Source organism: Nematostella vectensis, chromosome 4, assembly GCF_932526225.1.
Source record: "Nematostella vectensis chromosome 4, jaNemVect1.1, whole genome shotgun sequence".
In the NCBI taxonomy this organism is placed as follows: Eukaryota; Metazoa; Cnidaria; class Anthozoa; order Actiniaria; family Edwardsiidae; genus Nematostella; species Nematostella vectensis.
Window position 1 is genome coordinate 7,493,841 of NC_064037.1, and position 27,899 is coordinate 7,521,739.

The following is a 27,899-nucleotide window of genomic DNA, read 5'->3' on the forward strand; positions in this document are numbered from 1 at the left end:
CTCGAAGACTTTTAACGATACCTTATCGACTGATGACCGAATGGTAATCGACATAAACATTAGCGCTCCAATGCCCAGTCCACCCATTTCCCGTCCAACATGGCGGCGTGTACTTGATAAAGGAGAGAATAATCGACGCCATTTTACCATAATCGAGCGAGGCAAAGAAGGAAACACACCTTAAATGGCCCGAAATGTGATCCAAAAACTTGGTTGTTGCCTGTAGACTATGTCTAGAGGCTCTTCTCATAGGTAAGGACGCAAACAATCTTAGTCATAAATCCCCTTTAGTGAATTTGTTCGAGGCGAAAGTGTGTCAGCGATGGCTTTGACCTGTGATAAAGCCGATAAAAACCTCTGTTTAACGTTCACTTGAGGTCTGAGACATCTTTGAGGCCAAAAATAGCGTTGGATATGTATTTTTTAACCATTTATTGTAAGCAGATTAATCGAATATTCCTACAGAATCGATTTTACTGATGTGATCTTCTGTTTGGTTACTGACTAAAATAAGCAATGATTTCTAGGTAGTTGAATACGCTATCGAGGTATTTGAGGGAATCGTCCTTGATAATTCATTGAATCATGGCTTATTTTCTTGTATTGAAGATTCCAGCCTGCTTCAGAGAGGCATCGTGGAAGTTCGTCCCGATTTATCGGGTAAAACGTGTACGCATATCCCCACGAATTTGTGTGTTACTTATATTAAATCAAGTAGAAACGATTTTTTAGTTTTATTGCTCTAAGAGTTTTCTTTGAGGCTACAGCCTACATGTTTTATGAATGCTTCGCCTTTTGTTCAGAATTGTTTTCCTCCACCTTCTCTTCCTCCTGTCAAATTTGTTGAATTAAGCTTTTTGTGTAGGCGTTTGTTTATATTTTTACTGCCAAACGTAGTTAACCATAGTACACAAAAAAAGAAATCTCCCGCCTTTCAATTCAACCTTAGCTCTTTTCTGCTTATCATCTTAGCACTGATGAAGGTTCCATGAGTAATTGTGTTCTCTTTGTAAACATCTGACAAGTCAAATTTCATTTACATTTCATCATGGTCATAAGATTTCACTGATATCGGTCAGTAAATAAGCAGGGTCATCAATTTTTTCATCTTCTTTTTATCATCATTTTATTTCTTTTTTATCTCTCTCCTCATTTTAAACCAATTTTTAATTTAGCTAAATATCACCTGCTAAATGAATAAATCAATAAAAAGTCATGCAATCTCTTTTATTTTCTTAGAGGAATATAGCGTAACTTGTAAAGCAGATCAGTTACAGCCTCCATTTTATCATGTAGAAATAAGATTGAACATCCCCTCCTTTATTTGTATTACAGAAGTCTTGCAGAATTTTGTTCATTGAACAGGAATTGCTCCTATTTTCCTTATTCTTCCATGTCCTACTTATGCAATATTCAGGCTTTTTAAATGTCATCCTAACTCCTTTCCATAGCACTCACATTCACTGTTTCCTTCTAAGCATTTTAGCAACATTGATTTACTATCACGACACATTGCTTCTTTTCTAAAATATATGTGAGTGCTAACCATATGTTTTAGATCACAACAACCAAAAAGTCATTAAAGTTAGTCATGAGTTTTCATTTTAATGGGATTTCCATTATAAAAAGATATTTAAGCTACAGAATTTATTTCCCATCTTGTAGCCAAGGTGTTTTAGATGATTGCTTTGATGTAAGATGAAAATGTTGGTTTTTTTGCTATAGATATTCCTGGCGATAATTTTCTCCATGAGGTTCTGCTCATATTTTTTTTGCCAAAACAGGATGCTAATTAGCATTTGTTTTACTGAAATGGAAAACCTTTTTAAAATCTAAAGGTCCAATATGAATGATTATTATTGCTTTGTATAAACTATGCAATGTTGCTGATTGTGAAAATAGAAATAGAAATAATTTAAACAAAAGCTACCATTTCACTGTTTTATCATTGTGACGAGGTTAAAAAGCAAGAAAAACTGGAAAGTGAAAAATAAATTCCTTCATCCAGCAGATGATATTTAATGAGCTGATTCTTCCAATCTCTTCCACCCTTCCTCAGTGGCAACCCCTTAGTGACCATATAAATGGATTACTCATGGGTTATGCAGCTCTAAACAATTAATAACTAAACAACAGTTTTGCTGACTTTTTCAGTTATCATCAGGTGGAGCTATTTTGAAAGATCTTAGATGTAAGATTTTTTTTTCTTTTGGCTATTTTATTTCCTGTCTTGATTAGGTTTCAATCTGTTACCAGCCTGAAAGACCTTGTGGTGTAGAAAACAACATTGCATATAATGTCTACCGTTGCTTACGATATGCTTATATGACAGACATCCCCATGGCCTTTATCACAGAAGTAGGGACCAAGCACCCCATCCATCCCCGTACAAACGCCACCGCCGTCACAGCGAAGATGGACTTTCACACTCAGGAAACTATGGTGATTTGCCCAACTATCGATTCCAGGCAAGACTTGCTCAAGAATTGAGTGTTGAAGTTTTGACTAATGTTTTTTTGTTTGAAGTTTTGACTAATGTTCATTCAATTGCAGGAAGTAGGACTTGGAGAATTTAATGACTTCAGCTCTGTCAGTGATGAAGATCTGAAGATTGATAAGTATGTGGGACTTCTACTTTGCCCTCAGATCTCAATAAATATGCTAATGCAAACCAATGGACAAATGAATTTGATGACAGTTTGCCACTCATAGGGCTCTATGCCCTAGTCCCAGGGGTTTCATTAAGGCCCGGCAGCTGGTGGAACTGCCAGCTACTATATTCTGAGCGCTGGCTACTTTAAAACAAAAGTCTATTAATGTTTTATTTGAACTAATAACTTCCTCTCCTACTAATGAATTTCCACCGCCTACTCCGAAACTTAATGAAACCCCTGCTAGTCCCATTAAAGGTTGTTGATTATATGTTTTTAGAATTTACCATGATTCTTTTCTTATGTGCAGGGACTCTGAAGCTAGCAGTATGTACAAGCATAAAGACAAAGTAAAAATAGGGAAAGAACAGCCTGACAAGCACCAAAAATTAACAGACATGGGTGTTGCATCAAGCACCTCTCAACCACTGGTATCACCCCCTGTCTCTTCACAAAAAGGCGGAGCTCCATCATCGCCAAGGACACCTCCTCGTGGAGAGGTGGAGCAGATAAAGCAGGAAAAATCTGCAGATCAGATGCGAGCACTGGAGCAGCCAGGCCACAATGTAAGTTCTGTCACCAAGTATACTCGTGTATTTATTCATATGCTTTGTCATGTTATATTTATTTGATTAGCCACCTTATACTAATAGGTCTGTGACACTATTATCACTAAATATGCCCATTTGGTGTTTTTGTAGGCTGCTGCTCCAATGATTGAAGATATTTCTCCAGCAAAGCCAGGTGACGTGAATTATTCTAAAGAAAGGCCAATGGAATAGATATCCCTCTAACATAAAGGCATTTTTTTTGTGATTTTAAACAATCATATGGCTTTCAGAGACCAGGATTTAGCCATTTATACAATTTTCATAAATCACTGTGATTTACGAGACATGTACATGATTCTTGAGTGCAACCATATTTGAAATATATAGTATTAACTATAGCATACAATCTTTTGCAAAGTTGAGGCAATTTTGTGACCAAACCAATGTTCATTTTAAGCCCTTTCTATATTTTGTTTTCTGTATAAAGACTTATTGCCATGTTCTCGCAAACAGCTTCTGAAGACAAGAGTAAATCCCAGTTGTTAAGCACCATTAGTAAAGAGGAACTGATCCAAAGCATGGATAAACTTGACCGAGAAATTGCACAAGCACAGCAACAAATAGCCAATCTAAAGAAAAAACAGGTACTCATTGCTTGGTGGTATATTAACATGATTGGAAAGGGAAGTGAAAGATACTGAGAGACATTTACCCACTTACAGCACTGTAAGTAACAAATAAGAAAGTTTATTTTTTTAAGTGGGTAAAGGTTTTTATATCAAACTGCTAAACCAACAGCATTTGAGGATACTTTTGGTTAAACTAAACTTGTGGGATCAAGTCTTACAAATGAACAAAGCTTTTGACATGTTAACATAACTAACCACCTAAGATGAGCATTAGTGTTACTTTTCCAAACTCCAAACTATGTTTAGGTCAGACAGCTTGTGAAGCTTCGTCCAGTCCACATCTGTTATAACAAAGAATGTCAATTATAATATGGTCTTGCTCTGGGCTCTGATCTGATTATCATCAGGGGCTTGGAAATTAGAGGCTATCACACCTTATATTACACATGCTTTAATTCTTGGTCTTTTTGTGTAGTTGGAACAAATGTGTGCTTTCTCATTCAATCCAGAGCCAGTTAGAGGAAGATGCACAACAAGCGCAGACAGAGCCACCAAAACCACCCTCCCCTCCCCCAGAGCAGAAACCCAAGAGTCTAGTGCAGGTTGTCTATGAGGAGAATAGAGTATGTATCAACAGTGTATGCTTGTTAACACTCTCAAGCCCGTTGATTGATTCATGTGGAATTGAATATACTCTTTTTTATTAGAATATCTAATTTTCAGTTGAGGTTGGGCTGTTCTTTTTTTTTTTTTAATGTTCTTAAAATTTGGAGAAATCAAAGGATGGACATTCTTTAAAAAGGTTGTCACTTCTTATAAAATATAGTGTAACATTGAACACAAGAAATATTGCTTATTTTACCTCAGCAGGTGAGTTCAAATTGAAATAATGAATTTCCATTTTTTTTTCCTAGTCAAGTCAAGTTTGGTTTGTGAGTGAAATAATTTATGTTGACAATGTCACAAGAAATCACCTATACACCATAATCAACTGGTCATCTCTTCATTGTGTTCTCTTTTCCCCTTTTTTAAGAAAAAGGCTCAAGCTGCCCATGCCCAACTGGCCAAATTTGGATATCCTCTTCCAGATGGCAAGGTATAATAACTACTTTAGCAGCAACACCACAATGTGCAAATTCTCAAAACCAAAATATTTTATACTAAAAAAGACTCTTTAAACTTGGATACTAGCCTGACAGGATGGTGTTTATTTATTTTAGATATCCCAGATATCCCAAATTTAAATACCCAAATTTAAATAAAATTGTGATATATTTTGTTCTGTGAATGTTGATCAGATACTGTATGTGTCCATCTATTTTTTGATCAACATTATGCAGGCCTGTAGGGTGCATTTGAGTTGGGGGGAGGGGTATATGCAGGCCTGTAGGGTGCATTTGAGTTGAGGGGAGGGGTATATGCAGGCCTGTAGGGTGCATTTGAGTTGGGGGGAGGGGTATATGCAGGCCTGTAGGGTGCATTTGAGTTGGGGGGAGGGGTATATGCAGGTATGTAGGATGCATTTGAGTTGGGGGGAGGGGTATATGCAGGCCTGTAGGGTGCATTTGAGTTGGGGGGAGGGGTATATGCAGGCATGTAGGATGCATTTGAGTTGGGTGGAGGGGTATATGGAGACCTGTAGGATGCATTTGAGTTGGGGGGAGGGGTATATGCAGGCCTGTAGGGTGCATTTGAGTTGGGGGGAGGGGTATATGCAGGCCTGTAGGGTGTATTTGAGTTGGGGGGAGGGGTATATGCAGGTCTGTAGGGCGCATTTGAGTTGGGGGGAGGGGTATATGCAGGCATGTAGGATGCATTTGAGTTGGGGGGAGGGGTATATGGAGTCCTGTAGGATGCATTTGAGTTGGGGGGAGGGGTATATGCAGGCCTGTAGGGTGCATTTGAGTTGGGGGGAGGGGTATATGCAGGCCTGTAGGATGCATTTGAGTTGGGGGGAGGGGTATATGCAGGCCTGTAGGGTGCATTTGAGTTGGGGGGAGGGGTATATGCAGGCATGTAGGATGCATTTGAGTTGGGGGGAGGGGTATATGGAGACCTGTAGGATGCATTTGAGTTGGGGGGAGGGGTATATGCAGGCCTGTAGGGTGTATTTGAGTTGGGGGGAGGGGTATATGCAGGCCTGTAGGATGCATTTGAGTTGGGGGGAGGGGTATATGCAGGCCTGTAGGATGCATTTGAGTTGGGGGGAGGGGTATATGCAGGCCTGTAGGGTGCATTTGAGTTGGGGGGAGGGGTATATGCAGGCCTGTAGGATGCATTTGAGTTGGGGGGAGGGGTATATGCAGGTCTGTAGGATGCATTTGAGTTGGGGGGAGGGGTATATGCAGGCCTGTAGGGTGCATTTGAGTTGGGGGGAGGGGTATATGCAGGCCTGTAGGGTGTATTTGAGTTGGGGGGAGGGGTATATGGAGACCTGTAGGATGCATTTGAGTTGGGGGGAGGGGTATATGCAGGCCTGTAGGGTGTATTTGAGTTGGGGGGAGGGGTATATGCAGGCCTGTAGGGTGCATTTGAGTTGGGGGAGGGGTATATGCAGGCATGTAGGATGCATTTGAGTTGAGGGGAGGGGTATATGGAGACCTGTAGGATGCATTTGAGTTGGGGGGAGGGGTATATGCAGGCCTGTAGGGTGCATTTGAGTTGGGGGGAGGTGTATGGTTTGAGTCACCAAGAATGTTTTTGGAGGGCTTTTGCATTCTATTGATCTCAAAGTAATGAAGAAATAGGTGACCTGTTACAAGTTGTTTAGTGATGTACACTATAGTGCAAGTTTTATTTGGGTTAATTGCATTCCAAGATTAACTAATTGGTTCTCTGATTGTGTTTTATTAGCCATTGTATAATCAACCATCAGACTTACCCATCTACCATGAAAACCTCAGAAGGTAATATGTTCACACAGGTGATGTATCAAATAAACTAAAATTGTGGTATATATCAACATGTTAAATGTTGCCATTTTATATTGGATTTTGGGTCAGTCCAGTTTTTGTATTTACCGCTTCTACTTTATGCTGTGCTACCAGGAGGATGGTTATTTGAATATCATTTCATGAAAATTAAATACAGTACATCCTGGATTTATATGAATTATGAATATTTGGTAATTTCATTTTGTATTTTTTTCCTTTCGGCTCAAACTAGATGGTGGTCCACCTATTGGTGAGGTCACTAAAAAAAATTTGTATCCGGATTTTTGTCGTGAAAACTTCAGTGCATAAGTTACTGTAGTTCTTATTACAGGGCTTCTGGAATTACGCACTTGTGCGGAAGCGCGTAATTTGGCTTTTTCCGTGTAATCCACAAATTTTCGCGTAATCCCGCGTAATTTGGCTAAATTTCAAAAGACAAAACATTTAATTGCACAGCTGATGGGTTCTTACATCTATTACTTGTAAAAAAAGAAAGATATTCTTCGTAAAAGTGCAATGTTTCGAACTGAATTTCGAAAACAAATAAAATGACTAGGCGTTCTTTGCTAAACCGCGAAGGCCTAGGACTAATAATAAAATTTAGAAAAGAATCCCGCGTAATTTTGAGTTTTTTTCCACGTAATTCCAGAAGCCCTGTTATTATACTGGATTCTTTCCTTTGTTTTTGGTTTATAGGGCTCCAGCTGTGAAAGCCAAACTGGTGAAATACTTCCAGTTAAGAAAACAAGCCAGAGAAATCAAGGTATATGTCAACTGACAGTGGTACAACACATACATTTCTCATGAGGCATCCTCTTTCTTTTCAAAGGCTACATACTTCTCTTAAAACATCCTTACCCAAAATTCAGAAGCTATGGAGCAGCCCCTCTTGGAACCATCAGCCTTTTTTTCCAGTTTTTCATTGATCTTGCTAGTCATTCTAAATACCATTTATTAGATTATTATTATTATTTATAAATGATAAAAAGGCAATAGTAAAAGACATCACTAACCATACAGTATGTTTCTCTACAGAATCGACAACTGTGCAAAGAATATAAGTCACTCAAGAAAGCTTGGCTAAAGAAACTGCAGCGTCAGCAAAACAATGCAAAGAGAAGGTGGGGCAAGATGATGCCAGGGGCGTAGCCAAGGGGGCCCGGGCCCCCACCCCCCCCCCCCCCTTCTAGCAGCCAAAAATACAGTGAATGTATGAGACATTATCTAAAATACAGGAGAAAATGCCTCAAAAGGGCCTTTTGGTCCCCCCTGTTAAAAATCCTGGCTACGCCGCTGTCTTGTTCATATCATGCTTTGCTGATTAAGACATATGAATCATTAGTCTGATGCTGGCTGCTATTATATTGGTACACTCTGTGACTACCCATGTTAAATTGACTGCTGTCTGCGGGTGCGGGTCGGGTGCTGATGGCAGGATTATAGAGCCCTTGTCTGTCAGACCTTTGTTATTATGTTTATATAGAATTAAAAGAAAATTCAATGGCTTTGAGTAGCAGATGGAAAAGGAATCTTTCTCAATACTTGGTATTTAGCTAGGCCACAAAAGCAGTGACTAATCAAGAAAGATTTGTGATTAATACTGCCACATTTGATTTGCTGTTTTAAGTAATACTGGTTGATAAGTAATACTGGTAATGTTTATTTCATTAAGAAAAAGTGTGACAAGTCTGACAGTTTTGTCATCTGAACTTTCCTTTTAAAGGGCTAAGGAAGCAAGAGTGAGGGACTTTTATGAAAAGATATTCCCAGAAATTAAAAAGCAGCGAGAGCAAGCTGAACGGTTTTCAAGGTAGGAAACACCCACTTGCCTTATCCTTGCAATCATCATTAACTTAATAAACTTAGAGGTCATTTACCTAATTAAGGTTATGGTTCACCTTCATGACTGTGTCACTTTAGAAATAAAATGTGCATGCCAGATTTTGGGTAACAGCAGCAAACCGCACATACCTTGATTTGTAATAAAATCGAGCATCTACCCATGTCTGTACAGTATACGGAAAACAGACGAATTCTATGGTACCATCATTTGAAAAGTTTGTTGCCTTTTAGTTTCACTGTAATGCACCTGTAAAGGTCCCATATTAACTTTAAAATTTTCCAAAAATTTCGCACCTAATAGCATCTTGCTTATCAGTCAAATCCACTTTATTTGATAATGACCAAAATGAATAATATTTGCTGATAAACATTTTCAACATTTTTTTGGGGGTAAATATGAACCATAACCCGGAGCTAACTAGAAAACCTTGTGTTAACTTAGCTCCTGGACACCTTACAAAAAAAAACTATTAACTGTAATCTTTTTTTCCCAAAATCTGTAACCAGAACTGAAGGTGTGAAGGTGTGAAAATAAAATATGTAATTATGTAAAATATGTATGTAACCTTAAGTGGGAGGAATAACTGTTCAATTGGCTTTGAGACCAAGTGGAATGATTGATATAGTCATCTTACACTTGTAGGCCAATGACATTGTCTGGTCATGTGCCTTTTCTTAGCTGTCAGACACAGCACGTTACGTCCAGTAAGAGGACATTCATAAGAGCATGTACCCTCTACCTTTGTCCTCTATATTCTGATGTTTTAGTTATTTTAGACATCGCAAATGTATCCTAGTCATTTAAATCAGTCGTCATGTCATTTCAGGATGGGCTCGCGCAGCAGTTGGGGCATAGTAGCCCGTAGTGAGGCAGAGTTTAACGAGATTGTTGATAATCTGAATGAGCAGGAAGCCAATGAAAAGCACATGCGCACTTTGGCTGTTGATCCCCCTCCGATGCTTGATGAGTATGAGAGGCGCCGGGTCTTTATCAACAGAAATGGTAATTCATGGGATTCCTGTGTTGTATGTTTTGTGGGCTCCCTGTGGCATGTTATTATGGGACCTGTGTTGGGGTGCCTTTGTTTCATTATGGAATGATGGGCTCACTGTGAATGTTTTTTCAACATGGAATACATGATTCCTGTGGAGTGGGGCTTTCATTGACAATTGTATTGTGATCATTGTGTTGTGGACATCAGTGCAAAAATCCACACAAGGTTTGGCTTTACTTGTCAATAAAAATAAGTGAAAGAGACTGCTAGCAGCTTGCACTTGTGTAAAAATTTAAAGCATCTCCTCTTCCTTCTCTGTCCCTATCTCATTCATTCGTAATTCCAATTTCAAAACACTGTTGTGTCGTCATATGTGTATCACATTTCATGGAACACGAAAATGTTCTTATTGCAGGGTCGAATTTGTATGGAAACATGTATAGACATTTTTTTTCCTGATTTGTTATTTTTTTTTTTTTTCATCTTAAGGATTGATACGTGATCCCCTGGCTGCCCTGAACGAGCGAAAGTATCGGAACATCTGGACTGAAAAAGAGAAGCAGATTTTCAAAGAAAAGTGAGTTCCCTCTTGAAAGAATTTATCCTGTATCTCGTGCTGCATATCTTGGTTCCTTGACTATATTATTCTGGCCCCATATTAGCTGTATCTGATGACATTTTATATGGAAGCCCCAGATCAGCAAATCTGATTATATTTTACATGGAATGCATTGCTTTTAAATCCAATGTTGAACTTGCAGGTACATTGAGCATCCTAAAGACTTTGAGCTCATTGCAGCATTTTTGGAAAATAAGGTACCCAAGTAGGGTAGATCCATAGAGAAATTCATTGTCATTGTTGATATTTTACATGCAGGCAGTAAAATACAAAGATACTTATCTTGCTCTACCTGACTTAGAATGTTAATTTGTCAAATCTTCTCTCCCTAGTCTGTGTCAGAGTGTATCCTCTTCTACTACCAGTCAAAGAAAAAGGAGAATTACAAGCAGCTAGCAAGAAAGCAGACCCTTAAGAGACGGCGCCGGGGCGAGCAGGTTAGCTGTCACCTCTATTACAAATTCAACAAAAAGGACATGAGGGGTTCCCTTTGCTTTCCCCCTCTCCGTACCTTCTCCACCTTCTCCACCTTCTCTCCCTGCCCCTTTTCTCTGCCCCCCCCCCTCTCCCCATCTTTCTTCCCACCTTCCCTGCCTCCCCTATGAGTCTAAAAAGTGCTTCATAGATGCAGACGTGCCAAGCCTTTCCTCTTTCCATTCCACAGCAGTATATCAACCAGCGGGATGCTCACTCCCGAGACAAGTCCCGTGGAAATGTTTCAGACAGCGGGTGAGTGCTATCATGTGGCACACCTCCTGTCACATCACCCAAGGGCTCAATCATATTTCTCAGTGCTCAGTTAAATTGTCAATTTGCCATACATTTCATCGCATTATTCACCATAAACTCATGCATGCGTAAGGAGCTGACCATCTTAATGTTCTGTAATGATTGATAAACTGTTAATGTAACTCTATATAGAGCCACTGGGCCCCAGTGGTATGGCGCACCCGATAGCCGCCGGGCCGAGTTCAACCCGCGCCCAAGACAGCTAGAGTTCAGGTATAAAAATCAACCCCTTTTTATTCAGAATTGACTGCCAAGTAATTCGTTGCGCTGGCCTTTGGTGCTGGCCTCTGTGTATGGCGATTGCCTAGGTACATGGTGCTGGCCTTAGATGCATGCCACTGGCCTAGGTGTATGGCATTGGCCTAATTACATGGCGCTGCCTAGGGGTATAACGCTGGCCTAGCTACATGGCGTTGGCCTAGGTGTATGATGGCCTAGGTGCATGGTGTTGTCATAGGTGCATGGTGTTGTCATAGGTGCATGGTGTCATAGGTGCATGGCGTTGGCCTAGGTGCATGGTGTTGCCATAGGTGCATGGTGTTGGCCTAGCTACATGGTGTTGGCCTAGCTACATGGCGTTGGCCTAGGTGCATGGTGTCATAGGTACATGGCGTTGGCCTAGGTGCATGGTGTTGGCCTAGGTGCATGGTGTTGCCATAGGTGCATGGCGTTGGCCTAGGTGCATGGTGTTGGCCTAGGTGCATGGCGTTGGCCTAGGTGCATGGTGTTGGCCTAGCTACATGGCGTTGGCCTAGATGCATGGTGTCATAGGTGCATGGTGTCACAGGTGCATGGCGTTGGCCTAGGTGCATGGCGTTGGCCTAGGTGCATGGCGTTGGCCTAGGTGCATGGTGTTGCCATAGGTGCATGGTGTTGGCCTAGCTACATGGTGTTGGCCTAGCTACATGGCGTTGGCCTAGGTGCATGGTGTCATAGGTGCATGGCGTTGGCCTAGGTGCATGGCGTTGGCCTAGGTGCATGGTGTTGCCATAGGTGCATGGCGTTGGCCTAGGTGCATGGCGTTGGCCTAGGTGCATGGTGTTGGCCTAGCTACATGGCGTTGGCCTAGGTGCATGGTGTCACAGGTGCATGGCGTTGGCCTAGGTGCATGGTGTCATAGGTGCATGGTGTTGTCATAGGTGCATGGTGTTGTCATTGGTGCATGGTGTTGTCATAGGTGCATGGTGTTGTCATTGGTGCATGGTGTCATAGGTGCATGGTGTTGTCATTGGTGCATGGTGTTGTCACAGGTGCATGGTGTCACAGGTGCATGGTGTTGTCATTGGTGCATGGTGTTGTCATAGGTGCATGGTGTTGTCATAGGTGCATGGTGTTGTCATTGGTGCATGGTGTTGCCATAGGTGCATGGTGTTGTCATTGGTGCATGGTGTTGTCACAGGTGCATGGTGTTGTCATAGGTACATAGTGTCACAGGTGCATGGTGTTGTCATTGGTGCATGGTGTTGCCATAGGTGCATGGTGTTGTCATTGGTGCATGGTGTTGTCATAGGTGCATGGTGTTGTCATTGGTGCATGGTGTTGTCACAGGTGCATGGTGTTGTCATAGGTACATAGTGTCACAGGTGCATGGTGTTGTCATTGGTGCATGGTGTTGCCATAGGTGCATGGTGTTGTCATTGGTGCATGGTGTCACAGGTGCATGGTGTTGTCATAGGTGCATGGCGTTGGCCTAGGTGCATGGTGTCACAGGTGCATGGTGTTGTCATTGGTGCATGGTGTTGCCATAGGTGCATGGTGTTGTCATAGGTGCATGGTGTCATTGGTGCATGGTGTCATTGGTGCATGGTGTTGTCATAGGTGCATGGTGTTGTCATTGGTGCATGGTGTTGTCATTGGTGCATGGTGTTGTCACAGGTGCATGGTGTTGTCATTGGTGCATGGTGTTGTCATTGGTGCATGGTGTTGTCACAGGTGCATGGTGTTGTCATTGGTGTATGGCGTTGTCATTGGTGCATGGCGTTGTCATTGGTGCATGGCGTTGTCATTGGTGCATGGCGTTGTCATTGGTGCATGGCGTTGTCATTGGTGCATGGCGTTGTCATTGGTGCATGGCGTTGTCATTGGTGCATGGCGTTGTCATTGGTGCATGGCGTTGGCCTAGGTGCATGGCGTTGGCCTAGGTGCATGGCGTTGGCCTAGGTGCATGGCGTTGGCCTAGGTGCATGGTGTTGTCACAGGTGCATGGTGTTGTCATTGGTGCATGGTGTTGTCACAGGTGCATGGTGTTGTCACAGGTGCATGGTGTTGTCATTGGTGCATGGTGTTGTCATTGGTGCATGGTGTTGTCACAGGTGCATGGTGTTGTCATTGGTGCATGGTGTTTTCATTGGTGCATGGTGTTGTCATTGGTGCATGGTGTTGTCATTGGTGCATGGTGTTGTCATTGGTGCATGGTGTTGTCATTGGTGCATGGTGTTATCATAGGTGCATGGTGTCATAGGTGCATGGTGTCATAGGTGCATGGTGTTGTCATTGGTGCATGGTGTTGTCATAGCTACATGGCTGCAGCCTATATGTATGCTTTGTTAAAAAATGTTAAAAAATTGTTAAAAATGACATAGGGATCAAAAGTAAATAAATGCATGAGTGATTAAGCGCACAATAAGCAATGCTGCTGATGAGGTAGCCTGTTATATCTTTATATGATTCCAGTTCTCAGTAGAATTCAGGAATGCATTGTATCATCAAAGCTATCCGAAAGTGACTTGATAATAGTAATCTTTGAGGGATTATAATGAAATGATATTCGAATCGATTGATTGATTCCAGCAATTTAAAAACAAATCGATTATTAGACTGTGGCTTATCTAATTGCGAGATTGTATATAGTGTATCACTTTCGATTGCTCTTAGTACTCTTGCGACTGTTAACACCAAAAATTTAGATTCCGAATCATCGATGACAAATAGTTGTGTCTTCTGGGTGCCATATTAAAAAAAGGACATATATAACATCTGACCAATAATAGTGCTTGGAACTATTTTTCTTGTTTTCCGAACAATCGTGGAAAACTGTGCTTCATTTAATTTCATAGGCCTTTAAGGCTCTTTGATGCTCTGCTCATATGTATGTTAAAAAGTTATCAAATAACTGATACTGCACTTATCCACAGGCAAAGTCGACCAGAGTCTGATTACTTTGACGAAGAGATGACTGATTCAGCAGAAGAGAGTGACCGTGACGATGACGATGACGCATCAAATGCAGTCGGATCTTCCACGACAACTCAGACCTCTTCTTCAAATATCCAACCAGCAATAAGTACGGTCACCACTACAGCCACCACTGCGCCCACCGTCATACAGCCTGCCCCGTCATCCTCTGCGCGCCGCACAGGTTAGTAGGGCGTTGATGCCTTTTTTCGGTAAAAGTGCTGTGTATGATGTAGCTCATTGTTTTACTAAAGATTTCCAAGGTCTAACCCCCCGTATTGTTTCCATTGACGCATACAGAGCATGCTGAGACCTCTCGTTGGACTGAAAAAGACATGGAGATTGCCGTACAAGGTTAGTAAGGATCCATCCGTTCTATAAAACGCATTGGTGACATAACATATTGACATAATGACAGTAAAAACTCTCGTATGTCGTTATGTCTTTGCCCCATGTCGATGTTTACGTGTGATATCCCACTTGAACATGAAAACATAAAACAGCGCGCGCCTATGTCGTTATTTCGCGGCCTCCCTGATTGTTGCTGTGGGTTTCCTGCTTGCGCATATGCTTGTTTGTTGATATTATTGCGTGTCCTTCCAGGTCTGCGTGAGCACGGTCGTGACTGGGCGGCAATATCTCGTATGGTGATGACTAAAACCGATGCTCAGTGCAAGAACTTTTACTTTAATTACAAAAAGAAGTTTCATCTCGAGAACGTCGTTGCCGAGTATGAAGCAAATAAGGTGAGCGAGTATGTAGTTTATAAGTACACAATTATGAAGCTCATAAGATATGCGAGTATGACGCTAATAAGGTACACGAGTATGTAGTTTATAAGTACACAATTATGAAGCTAATAAGATATGCGAGTATGACGCTAATAATGTACACGAGTATAAAGTTTATAAGTACACAATTATGAAGCTAAAAAGATATGCGATTATGACGCTAATAAGGTACACGAGTATAAAGTTTATAAGTACACAATTATGAAGCTCATAAGATATGCGAGTATGACGCTAACAAGGTACACGTACATTATAGTTCATACTCTTGATTATGTATAAACCTTCCAAGAGCTGCTTTCGACGCTAAAGATGTAGACACTTAAGAGGTGTTTCTTGTTATAATAGTTATTTTGTTCATTTTTAACAGATGAATCGCGCTGCACAGAAGATGGAGGATAGCAATAGCCAGTCTAGCATGAAAAGTGTCCAGTTAGCTGGTGAAAAAACAAGTAGCGGTTGCCAAGACAGCAGTCCGGCACGGGCTCAGGCAATCACCACCCATAACCCAAATGGTAAGGAAGACCTCGCCCAAACAAGCACAGACAAGAGACCTTCGACATCTGGCTCCCCAGTGGGAAATCCAAGCCATCCACCAGTTCACCAGGGAAGCCCTTCTTCCATTTCCACAACAGGCTCACCGATAACCATGCATACCAGCTCAACCTTGTCACCATGCAAGGTAATGAACTTTGGACAAACCTCACCGCATGTCGAGGCTGGGCCAAAATCGGAAGCGCCACGCCCGACTTTGACCTCTATCACTGGACTCCCGGGTGTACCCATCTCTCAGATGTCATCAACGTCTGGTCTACGTATCGCGGGTGGGCCTCAGCTTCCACCTGTCTCTCATCCGGGCATTCGACACTATCAGGATCGCGCTTTGACGTCACAGCAGGTCACTTCATCCCATGATATGCCTCGTACTTCAATGCCTTTAGTGTCGTACCCACCTCACATGAAGAAGTCGCCGTTTGTGGTGCACCACCCTCCAGACTCGGCCAGTAGGCATGGCAACCAGGCACCTGAGGCCCATCATCACGAGCCAGGTATGAGCCTGCTTACACTGCACCTCTGCTATTGGTGAATTCTTTTCAGCTCCCTGTTTGTGTTGTCCTAACAGCCTCTGCTTTATTTGCTGGAGTTTATTTGTATTATTCCTGGAAGTGCATAGCACCTATATATCTACATACGTTCATAGTTTGTGTTATTCATAGTTCCTAGTTTGTGTTATTCCTGGAAGTGCATATTATCTATATATCTACATACGCTCATAGTTTGTTTTATTCATAGTTCCTAGTTTGTATTATTCGTCGAAGTGCATAGCACCTTTATATCTACATAAGTTCATAGTTTGTGTTATTCATAGTTCCTAGTTTGTGTTATTCCTGGAAGTGCATATTATCTATATATCTACATACGCTCATAGTTTGTTTTATTCATAGTTCCTAGTTTGTATTATTCGTCGAAGTGCATAGCACCTTTATATCTACATAAGTTCATAGGCAAACCTTGAAGAGATATAAATTTTAGCGTTATCCCAAGGTGACAGCTGGCCACAAGCAATATACCCAACCTACAGGATTAAAAAAAGCCAGACATTTAAATTTCGGTCCATAATTGTAACTCATGTTTTGTCAGGTTCATACAAGAGTCCTCATTCAGAAGGTAGCCGTAGGACTCCTAGTGGAGTTCCGTATTCTTCTGGATCTGAAGGCACATCCAGCAATCCGTCTGATGCCCAGGATGTTATCGTTATAGACTTTGAAGAACGACAGGGCAATGGAAAGCGCAGAAAACAAACAGCAGACGTCACGTCTAGCATGCTGGCTCAGATGACTTCGCAAACTGGTGAGTCTCTCCATCAATCACCACCCGACATTTGCCCTGCAAGTTGGGGCTGAAGAACCTTGTTAAGTGGATCATGTCATCATTTGGTTGAACAAACCAGAGGAGATTGTTAGATCGCTTTTCTGGAGAAGACCAACATCTTGGCCTGTGTCCAGTCAAACGATCCCACAATCCATTGCACTCACCTTCGAACCCAATCGCTCACTTACAAGCACAGAATCCCAGCTTCTTTTGTTTGATAATTATTTTATTATTTTTGATAATAATTATGAGTTATTATTTATTTATAATTATATAATGTTCATAAACTGCAACTCGTAACACAGCTCATCTTCTGGATGGTGACTTAGCAATCTCGCATTCAATTTTAGGCCATGGAATGAACGCCTATGGAAACGATAAGCATTCACACATGGATATCACGTCGGCACGCCCCTCAAGCTTGGGAGCCCTTGCTGGTACCCAGCCTCGCTCTGATACTCGCCCCGGGCATAGCGAGGGTCTAAAACCACCACCACCTCTCATCCAAGTTTCCCCAACAAGACCATTGGGACAGAAGTCCCCAATCGTCGAGACGCCGCGGGACCAGAGAGAGAGGTTACCACCAGGTGGTGTCCACAAGCCAGAGCCTGTATTTGGACATACCAAAGCCAGTTCGCAAGGCCAGCAGCATGCTGTTGAAATGGAAAGCAAAGCATTACCGATGGTAGACCTGACCAGGGAGCGTCCTGGAGGCTCACCTATTCAGGAAGGGATGAGAGGTCAGTCTCAACAGCAGCATGTGGGAGATCTAAAGAGTACAGGGCAAGCGCCCTCCGCAAGGGCTGCTCTAAAAGCCATCGCTATGACAGCAATGGCCAGTGGTAAAGCACCAGATGAACGTGAAGCAAGAGAAAGAGAGCGAGAAAAAGAACATAAGAAACACGAGGATCTATGTATTCCACCGAGGCATCCTGACCCGAAGTTGAACTCTTACGAGCAGAACGAAGCTATTAGGAAGTTCAGCGCTCTTCCATCGTGCATTCCCGTCCCACGGGAGTTTTCACCTAATGCAGAGTACATGTCTCATCATCAGTATACCGCCATGATGCAGCTCCAGGCCCAAGCCCAGGCACAAGCGCTGTCTGGTGCGCATGTACATCCTCAAGCACGTGCACATGCGGCAGCCGCGGTGGCGGCAGCAAACTACGGGCACCCAATGTTCATGAGTGGGTGTGTGCCCTACCACCACCTGGAGTACCCAGTCCTCACCCCTGTCGGCTACCAACAGCTAAGTCTGCAAGAGATGCAACAGCAACAACACAATGGTGAAGCGTCATCTTCGCACATGAAACTCAACGTCCCATTCAGTCACCTGAGCCAGGCAAGGCCTATATACCACAGCAGTCTCCCATCAACCTCATCCAGTTATAACAGAGTTCTGGAAGAGCTTTCTATGAACCCTAGAGCGAGATATTTCGCGCACCAAGCCGCGGAAGAGAAGCTTGCACAGGGACACCGTGTACCCAGTAGATCCGGAGATATCTCTGATCACGAACTGACCCATCCGTTCCTAGCGCGATCATCTCCCCACCTTCGACAGACACACACCATAACAAATGTCAGAGGGCATAGTCTGTCCCCCGGAGAAGCCCAAAAACCAGGGTACTCACCCTACCCCGAAGCAGAGCGTAAGCGGGACTCCCCATCGGACAGGCCAAGGTCAAGGTCGCCGGGCATGGTTTACCTCCAGGCAAGTCGTGGTCCAACTAGACCAACTTCATTGGCTGAGCTTCAGAGCAGAGCTGCAGTCATACCAGAGATGGTATTCCCTGAACCACAGCGTGCTGGTATGTCTGATGCTCAAAGGTCACACTCAAGAACACCTGAACCAAGACCAGAGTCTAGGGAGAGTAGAGTGATAGTCCATACAGACCGCAGGCCCGACTCTCGTGAGAGAGTAATTCAGCATGACCAGCGAGCGAAATACCAAGAATCTCGAGTGGAGAGCCAAGAAAGACAAACAATGAGAGATACACGGCCTCGGCACCCAGATGAGCTGAGGCCTGATATCCGCCATGACATAAGGGTTGCCCAGGAAAGAAGAGAAGGAAGACCAGACAGCAAAGATGCCACAAGGGTCATGCATCTGCACGAGCCACGAGCCGGAATTGAACTTCTACATGACGGTCACCGGCCACCACAATCAGAACAAAGAGCAGATTCAAGGGTAGATCCTAGAAGAATTCATGGATTTCCAGACTCAAGATCAAGCAGGCCTGGAGATTCACGGATGGAGCCAGATATCCCAAGATCATCTGTACAAGTACTTCCCTACCCTGAGCCGCGTCCAGATGCGTGGATTGAATACCGAACGCCAGACGGGCGTGTGTTCCCTGGGCTTAGGCCAGAGGTAATTGCTGACAGTAGAATATCACCATATGATGCAAGAGTTAAGAGTGTAGAACAGAGACCTGATCCCCAGCCGCACAGGGATCAAAGGAGGGATGTTATCAAAGGTATAAGAGAGAGCGAGCATAGGTTCACTGATCCCCAGTCTTTCACCCACCATGATTCCAGGCAAGACCTACACCAAGGAGTTCCAGTGGCTGACTCAAGACATAGATCTGAACCGCAACAAGCGAACGAAGTGGAAAGGACAGAGAGACCGGTCATCACACTGGAACAAGAACGAAGAGTAGAGAGGATACCAGCAGTACCTATTTCTGTACAGACCAAACCCAAGAAGAGCGTTTCTGATGATCCTATGTTGAACCTGGCTACGTTAGTGGACGTCGCAGCTGCAGCAACAAAAGTAGAGGTAGCGAGAGAACGCCGTGAGGCTGAGGAGCGTGAGTTGCAGGAAAGAGTTGAGAGAGATTCTCCTGTGAGATGCACTGCTGTGACAAGCACTTCGCCTCGCTATGGTATCACCACAGGACTCGTACCAAAACCTCCCCCACTCATGCCAATCACAGGTACCAAAACCTCGCAGGAAGCGAGCCCAAAGCCACCAGCGGTGCTGTCCATTACTGGCGGGACGGCTGGAATGCCTCCCAAGAGCCCGCCAAAGCTTGTCTCACCACAGGAATCCCAACCATCTAGAACAAGTACCAGCCCTGAACGTCCTCCTCCTCTGGTTACACACACGATTCCTTCAGTGATAAGTTCACCTCAGTACTCAGCAAGCAAAGGTACCCTCGGGCCACCGCCTCTAATACCTAGGGCTACTGCATCGCCTGTTATTCAGAGCACTCAGATGTATCTGAGTCAGGAAGAAAGTGAGCTACCAGCGCACAGAAATGGCGGGAAAGAGCATGCTGCGAAGATTGAATTGACGGAAACAAGTCAAGGTCATGTTAACAAAAAACCATTCGTTGAAGAGGACAAGAACCAACTCGGCTATGGACAGTCTTCTCAGCAAAATGTTGTGCGGAACATTTTTGAGACTGTGACGTACCTCGGACCGTCCAATTTTGTAATGCCAGGAACTCATCAAGGACAAAAGGAATCTTCGCCACCCAGGAGCACGCAAACTTTGCAGGCATCAGAAGGTAGATCAGCAAGTGGCTACACCAAGATCGGTGAACCTGCAGCCGTGATCAGGCCTTGGCGTGCTAACCCTGCTGATAAAGACACGACATGCAAAGTCCCCACGGCACCTAATCCATCATTTGCGGAGTACTTACTAGGCCCTACAGCTTCCCGTACTGAAGAAGTTTTAAGACAAGTCAAGGAGCAACAACAATCTCTAAAGCGACCTCACGAAATAAGCGTTCCGTCAGTAGCTGTGCCTTTCAAGAAACGTTCACGCCTGTCAACAGATCCAATAAAGGATGAGATCGATGTTAGCAGTGTACCTGTTGCTGTGGCAGAGGCTATGGACAGAGCACTTGTTAGACCAGAACAACCGGTCACAATGAGACGAGATGCGGCACACCAGGAGCTTGAAAGACACATGCCTGATTTTGATGATGAGCAACAACGACAAGACTTGCGAAGGCTTCAAGTGAGTAGAAGTATGAATAGGAGAGACGTGCAAAGTCAAGATCGTCTTTTCCAGACTAGTAATCTACCAGGTCGTGATCGCGAAATGAGTAATAGTGACACCGAGTCTGCGGAGGAGACGGAAAATCTCCAGGAAGAGAGTGGCGATGAGTATATTAGCACTGCTATGCCCGAGAGGCAGTTGCACCAAGTGGCAGTTGAAGAAAACCTCCCCCGCTTCCACCATCGGCATCCAGGGAATTTGAACAGAGAACGCAACCTCGAGGTAGTGTCAAGTAGAGTGGAACAGAACATTTGTAGCACAAGCGCGAATATCCCTCTTCATTCAAGTTCTGTCACAAGCTCAGCAGCTTTCTGTTCTCCAAGCAACACAGACACGTCCAGAGTCGTCGGCAGAGTTTCTCAGGCCCCACATAATTCGATAACAAGTCGCATTAATGAATCAGAGGTAGCACCAAGCACTAGAAGACCAGAGAGGACTGCCATTACAAGTAGTAGTTCGGAGCAACTACCGAGCTCTGGAGTAACGCATCCATCTGCCGAGGCACAGGGAGTGCTAGCCAGATTATCACAAGCGCTGGATCAAGCGAGAGAGATGCAACGCGCAGCACAAAGTCAACCAAGGGTCTCGGAAATATCGGCTGCCGTTCAAAACACCTACGAGGACAATGTCAATCAAGATCAGGAAATGCAAGCTGTTGAAGCAAATCAGACAGAACAGATGCAAGATGAAAACATAGGGTCACAAGCTGTAGGGAACATCATACCGGATAGCTCACAGGGTATCACAGCAGATATAGCCGAAGCTTCGGGGTCTGAAAACGAGGAGTCCATTGAAAGGGCTGTGGCTGGGATACCAGGGCGTGACACAATGAGCTATCAGCAAGACCAGGAAGTTGACACCAGTGAAGCACTGCAGCTCTTATCACCTTCCGTCCAGGACGAACCTTCTCAGGTGATAGATTCTGAAATGCTGCCTTCAGGGACCGATACTGTGCTGTCCAGTCCTCAGCCTTCTGTCCCCTGCAGCGATATTCCCTTAGCATCTAGCAGCAGCCTTCAGCCAGCACCCTCTATAGCTGATGCCCTCTCATGTATGACTTCCAGTCAGAGAGTTACTGCACAGTCCTCAAGTTCCACTACCATGTCCCCACAGCCCTCTGTTCCAAATGAGCACCCCGCCGTCCCAAGGAGGAACGTGTTAAGTCCTGAATCCTCTGATGATGTCATCCAGATGCCTGAATCATCTGAAGTGAGAGCTGATGCTTCCGATCATAGTTCTGTTCAAAGCCCTCAGCCTTCAGGCAGCCGTGTGAGCCAGCCTTTGAGCCCATCATGTCCGTCAACGAGTGAGCTAACCCAGCCACCTTCCTCAGCTGTTGAACCAACAGCTAGTCAAAGCATGCAGCCCCAACCATCATTTGCGTCACTTTCAGTCCAAGGGTTTCAACACCATGAGGCAGAGATAGGACAGAGCGAAAATGTTTCTGAGCCGTCCACATCGTATCAACCTGAGTCTGCAGTTTCCTCTCATCAAGAGGAACTAGAAGGTGCATCGGTGGAGCGGTTCAGGTCTCTTGATATTGCCTCTCCCTCACCTTCTGATGTAGCTGCCGCTATGGACCAACCCCAGACCCACTCCCCGGAGAGCAGTGCCAAGGCTGCCGACTCAAGTGATAGCAATATCCCACAGCCCATGGAGGGAGTGCTGGAGAGCAGCAGAGAAGCTGTTGAGAGCAGTGACATGAGAGACAAGGGCCAATATAGTTCAGTGTCGCAATCACAAGAGCCTAACAGCAATGTGTCTACCTCGCAAGCAGACTCCAGGGTCACCCCAGTCCCTTCCACTAGTATAGAGGAGCCGGACTCGCATGATGAGCAGATAACCGATGACGACCATGCAGTATCAGCACATATTAACATTGAAGATGACGATGAGGACTCTTTTATTCCTGACACGGGTGATGTGGTATCACCCTCTCAAGATCACGAGATGGCAGATAGCACAGACAGCGAGCACGAGCAACAGCCTGTCTTCCCCACCTTTGTCGGCGAGTTCATCCCTTCCAGCTCTGACAGAAGAGATCCTGTCACCTCAACCTGCAGGCATTCAGCTACAAGTTCACCCAGGGAGTCCATCTTCAGCACCCGCGAGGCCGAACCCATGCAAGCCTCAGAGGGCAGGGACGAAGTTGTCAACGAGATGGAAGAAGAAAATGGTAATAGGGTGTCTGAAGAAACGGTGGAGAGTTCGATCAGACTTGAGAACTTCGAGAATCAGCTGGGTACGCGCGATGAAGGAAGCAGTCAAGACGAGGAATCGGTATCTCCAGCACAAGCAGAATCTGACAGCCTGGTGGTAGATTCCTCCAGGGATGAAGTTCAAAGGAAAGGATCTGACTCCTCAACAAGTGAAGAAGCCAGGGTGGACTCGGACAGTGAAGCAGTCGAAACAGTCAGTTACGCTGATAGGCAGGTCAGTTCCCACTCGACAGTTATCGAAATGGTCAGTGAAGACTTAAAACTGTCATCGCTAAGCCAACCTGGTAGAGCAGACTTGTCCACATGCGAAAAACCTCAAACAGTATTTGATTCGTTCACGGGTGAAGTAGGCAAGAGAACTTCTGACACGTCAACGAGAGAATCATTTAGGGTGGACTTTGCGTCTAGTGACATGGTCAAGGCTTCCTCAGAGTCGGCTGTTAATACTAGTGAGGCAGCTTGCGAATTCTCGTCGAGGAGTCAAGCTTTGAAAATAGCCTCGGACTCGTCAACTAGTGAACCAGCTAGGGTAGTGTCTGGCACCTCAATCTATGAGGCGGAAAAGACGGATTCCGACCCTTTGACGAGTGAAACAGCTACAGCAGGCTTTAACATGAGTGACGTAGAAAAGAGAGGTTCGTCAACGAGTGAAGAATCTAGGTATAGCTCTAAATCGCCAGTGAGTGAGGCAGTCAGCTCTGCACGCCAATCAACAGACGATAGATCTGATGGAGAAATCGTCTCTGACGAAGAAGACGTCACAGAGACGGGCCAGCACTCCCGTCCGTCCTCCCCTCACTTGGCGACATCTACCGATATCCCACTACCACTGATATTCCCCATCTCTCCGCCCTCGCCAGAGTCACCTAACCAGGAGTCCGAAGATGATTCCGTGTCACCTGCACCCCCCTGGCCGACATCGCATTCCTTGAACACTATGGGCTCGTCCATCTTCTCGCACACCCTCCAGGGCTCCTCCTCCCCGTCCCAGTACTCCACCCTATCGCTATCTCGCCTCGCCAACCAGCGAAACACAGCCTACCCATTCTCCGCGCTGTCACTGAGCATTGGGTCGGCTTCGAGCAGCGCGCGCTCGTCACCAGTCCACTTCAACCTGGGAAGAGCCCAGTCCCCAAGCAGCTCTTCGTTACTGCCTCGATCTCACGAACCGGTGCCGATTTTGTCGGACAATTACGAGCCTTTGAGTGACGACGATGAAGACGAAACGAATAATTAACTATGCGAGTCGAGGGAGGTCGAAATTCTTCGTTTTAAGAGTCATGAGATGTCCTTAGTGCATGTGATATCCTAGCCAGGATATACTCGGAAAACCCCCAGTTTAACTGGGAAACATTGACTTGGGGGCAACCTACTAAAAGCGTATTTTCGGAAGTTCGGTTATAAAAGACGTGATTGCCATAACGAGGTTCACAGTGTAAGAAACTAGATGCAAGGAAGGGGGCTCGAACGCTAGTACTGCTTTTGTCTTGCCTTTGGGACCCATAATTCGTGTAATTATTGGTACAGTCTTTTAGAAGGGTCTTTCAAGTTGTAACTCGAAATGCTCAATTGGATACACACAAGATATAAATCACATGAATATCAAATCCACTTAAACTGTACTTACAGTAGGCCGCGCGTTACCATGGTAACCTTGTGAAGTAAGCAAAAAAGAAATGAGGACAGTCATGTATCGTGTGATCCAAACTTTAGCCGGACACCACTCTAGTGAAAACGTTAGTCGCAAACCCTCGCTCTTAGTTGGTTAAAGTCTCGTTTAGTTATTGTTTAAAGTGTACATAATTCGTGGTTCCTTGTTTGTAAATAGGCATACATGCATGTATGAAAGATAAAAACTGAGTAAATTTGCTGTGTGAAAGTGTTACTGTGTTTGCCTTTCTAGGGTGGTTGGGACATTGGGTGAAAATCACTTTGAATTGCCTTACGAGTCAACCTTAAAATCTTGAGCAATCCGTCGCTACAGAATTCACGAACTCTACGGATATCTTTAGATCGACCATTTTTGGCAAAGGACAAACGTACATATTGGCAAGGAGCACCCCCCCCCCTCCCCCTCTCTCCCCCCCCCCCCTCCGGTAAGCAGTCCCTTCATCAAAAGGCTGCTATTCATAGCCCACACGAAACAGTATGACCACACCCCAGCTGTTCATAAGATCGGCTCTATCCTGGTGTAAGAACCTGCGAATTGCGTCACAAAACCTTTTTATTGGTGGAACGAATGAAAACAACGCTAAATTGAAAGGTGTCTCCTGGAAATGGTTCTTACACCGGAGTAAAGCCATAAGATCTTGCTCCCCTATGATGGATACGGGCGCAAATAAAAAAGTTCGTTCCTTGTCATAATGACGTTTCGATTATCAAAATAGCTTCCCATTAAACACTTGATTTTTCTTAGGCTTCGGCACCAGGATCATATGCAAAGTCAATTTTATACAATTGTGTTTTATTGTTATTGAGAATACACGAACATTTAGTTTGACCTTGTGTAACGTTTAAAAAAATGCTCTGACCTCAAGTCAATGCCAACACACCATTTGGGCGTCACCGTACCGCGTTAGGTGTATGTGTATTTAGTCTTGGCAGGAGCATCAATGGAGACGCTCAGTTCGGTGCTTCTATCGGCTATCGCACGGGTAGACAGATATGACAACAGCCCTTCTACCGTCAGATTCTGACGCTTCATCATATCGCCAAACGCGCGCGCCTCGGCCTTGTACCCCGCCAAGATACTCGACACTTTCGCCTCGGCTTTGGAGATGAGGATCTTCGCGTTGGACTCCGCCTTCTGCCTGGTGATCAGCGAGTTCTTGATCGCGTCTTCCTTTGCGGATTTCGCCTGGACTAGTTGTCTTGGACGCTCGTTCAGTGCAATGGCGATGTTCTCTTTTGCGGCCTCTTTGTTACGAACCACTGTCTCGTAGGACTTGGGTCGCTGGATGTTGCTGACTTGTAGATCCGTGAGGTCGGCGTGGACCGTCTCGAATCTCTTTGACATGGTGGTCAGTACATTCTCCTGGAAGGAGGCACGCTGGGACTGGAATTGGCTAGTATTGAACCTGCTACACACGTCATAGATGGACGACTTGGCGATCGGTCTACGAAAAAAGGTTTCCATATCAGAAATGGTTGGGCTAGGAGCATCAAATCATAACTGATGATTGTGTGGCGATAGCTGGATGTGTGTCGAGGGTGTTTGCGCGTGTGTGTGTGTGTGGGGGGGGGGGGGGGAACTATGCGCACCCGGCTAGGTGCGTGACTGATTATTGCACTCGGCTAGGTGCGTGACTGATTATTGGACTCGGCTAGGTGCGTGACTGATTGGACTCGGCTAGGTGCGTGACTGATTGTTGGACTCGGCTAGGTGCGTGACTGATTGTTGGACTCGGTGAGGTGCGTGACTTGTTCTTGGACTCGGCTAGGTGCGTGACTGATTGTTGGACTCGGCTAGGTGCGTGACTGATTGTTGGACTCGGTGAGGTGCGTGACTGATTGTTGGACTCGGCTAGGGCGTGACTGATTGTTGGACTCGGCTAGGTGCGTGACTGATTGTTGGACTCGGCTAGGTGCGTGACTGATTGTTGGACTCGGTGAGGTGCGTGACTTGTTGTTGCACTCGGCTAGGTGCGTGACTAATTGTGTGATGGTGGCTGGACCTGTGTCGAGTGTGTGCCCCCTATCCACACGATGGCAGCTACAGTACTTGATTCAGTTAATTGAATATATACTACGTTGATCTAAATAAAGCTGTATTGAATAATTATTTCTCCGGAGGCCTTGGGTCGATCGTTTTAGGATACTTGAATGTATGGTTGTTCGTAAACTGGCTATGTGTCTAGTAGCCACTTACCCCCCCCCCCCCCCTATTTTTTCTTTACTAAGTAATCCATTCATAATATCAAGCCGCAGGTAATTTGATGCGATGTGTGTGTCTATCACAATACTTGAAGTATTTTGTAAACGTTTTCCAGCACAAAATGTGAGTAGAAGCGAAATTATTCCAGTCCCAGTCCCGCAAAAATACCCGGTTTTTTTTTTTTTTTCACCTCCTCGTACTAAATACCTTAGTGTCACGGTTCAGTTGACAGATGCAAGCGATTCTGTTTGTCATTTGATAACTAACATAACAAAAAGGTGAAGTCAAACTTGATGGGTGATATAAAGTACCTCATCTCTACTTTGTGTTGATAATGAAATGTGTATGTATGAACTTGATGAATGTACGATGTGCACAAGGGCAGCTGCCAAGGCTTGTTGCCCTCCACGCGTCCAGCGATCAGAATACAAAAAAATAGGCCCGTTTCGTGCATGTAGTCTGCAGCAAGTATTTACAACTGTAATGTTATCATATATCTCTCGGTTATTTCTAAGTATAATCATACTATAAAAAGTATTGATGAACGGTAGACTCCCAAGGATTAAAAAAAAAGAAAGAAAAAAGAAAACAAAATGCAATAGGTAGGACTCGAATCCGTGGCCTTATGTGACCTACGGACTCAGATCACTGACCTAAACCACTTAGCCACGAAGCCAACATCATAAAATGTTTATTCTAAAAATAATCTTATTAGTGTTTGTATTGAGCTGTTCGAAAAGACACGTCGAGCAAGTCGAATTCCAGTTACTTTTTCTTTCACAAAGATGAAATATCTGCTACAATTGATCACATAACTGTTGTACAATATGTATTTTGCATAATAATATATAAAAATTGCAAAATCATCATTCGATAAGTAAATTTGCGGGGGCATGTTTTTGTACGAGATAATATGTTTAAACCTACAGATAACCTCAATAAAGCTTTGCAACT

The 27,899-nt window shown here is 44.4% G+C and overlaps 2 protein-coding genes across 10 annotated transcripts; one reads left to right on the forward strand and one right to left on the reverse strand.

Moving 5' to 3' along the window:
* The first annotated feature begins 72 nt into the window (after positions 1–72).
* Positions 73–24,953, forward strand: LOC116603357. Of its 9 annotated transcripts, XM_048727131.1 has the most exons (26): positions 74–252; positions 610–660; positions 2,155–2,191; positions 2,333–2,468; positions 2,554–2,618; positions 2,962–3,217; positions 3,353–3,395; positions 3,716–3,846; positions 4,341–4,454; positions 4,865–4,927; positions 6,685–6,737; positions 7,461–7,527; positions 7,800–7,885; positions 8,488–8,574; positions 9,434–9,609; positions 10,091–10,178; positions 10,363–10,417; positions 10,553–10,657; positions 10,885–10,949; positions 11,142–11,222; positions 14,144–14,367; positions 14,484–14,537; positions 14,787–14,929; positions 15,342–16,020; positions 16,613–16,822; positions 17,194–24,953. In XM_048727131.1, exons 6-26 carry the CDS (start codon positions 2,981–2,983, stop codon positions 24,306–24,308), a joined length of 9,876 nt encoding a protein of 3,291 aa, XP_048583088.1. In that variant the 5' UTR covers positions 74–252; positions 610–660; positions 2,155–2,191; positions 2,333–2,468; positions 2,554–2,618; positions 2,962–2,980; the 3' UTR covers positions 24,309–24,953. The 9 variants fall into 9 exon arrangements, with proteins under 9 accessions (XP_048583080.1, XP_048583081.1, XP_048583083.1 ...); XM_048727123.1 differs by lacking the exon at positions 2,155–2,191 and having other exon boundaries at positions 73–252; XM_048727124.1 differs by lacking the exon at positions 2,155–2,191 and having other exon boundaries at positions 73–252; positions 10,888–10,949.
* A 565-nt stretch (positions 24,954–25,518) lies between these two features.
* Positions 25,519–26,222, reverse strand: LOC116603383. The gene has a single exon (XM_048727132.1). It carries the CDS (start codon positions 26,205–26,207, stop codon positions 25,647–25,649), a length of 561 nt encoding a protein of 186 aa, XP_048583089.1. The 5' UTR covers positions 26,208–26,222; the 3' UTR covers positions 25,519–25,646.
* Between the last annotated feature and the right edge of the window lie 1,677 nt (positions 26,223–27,899).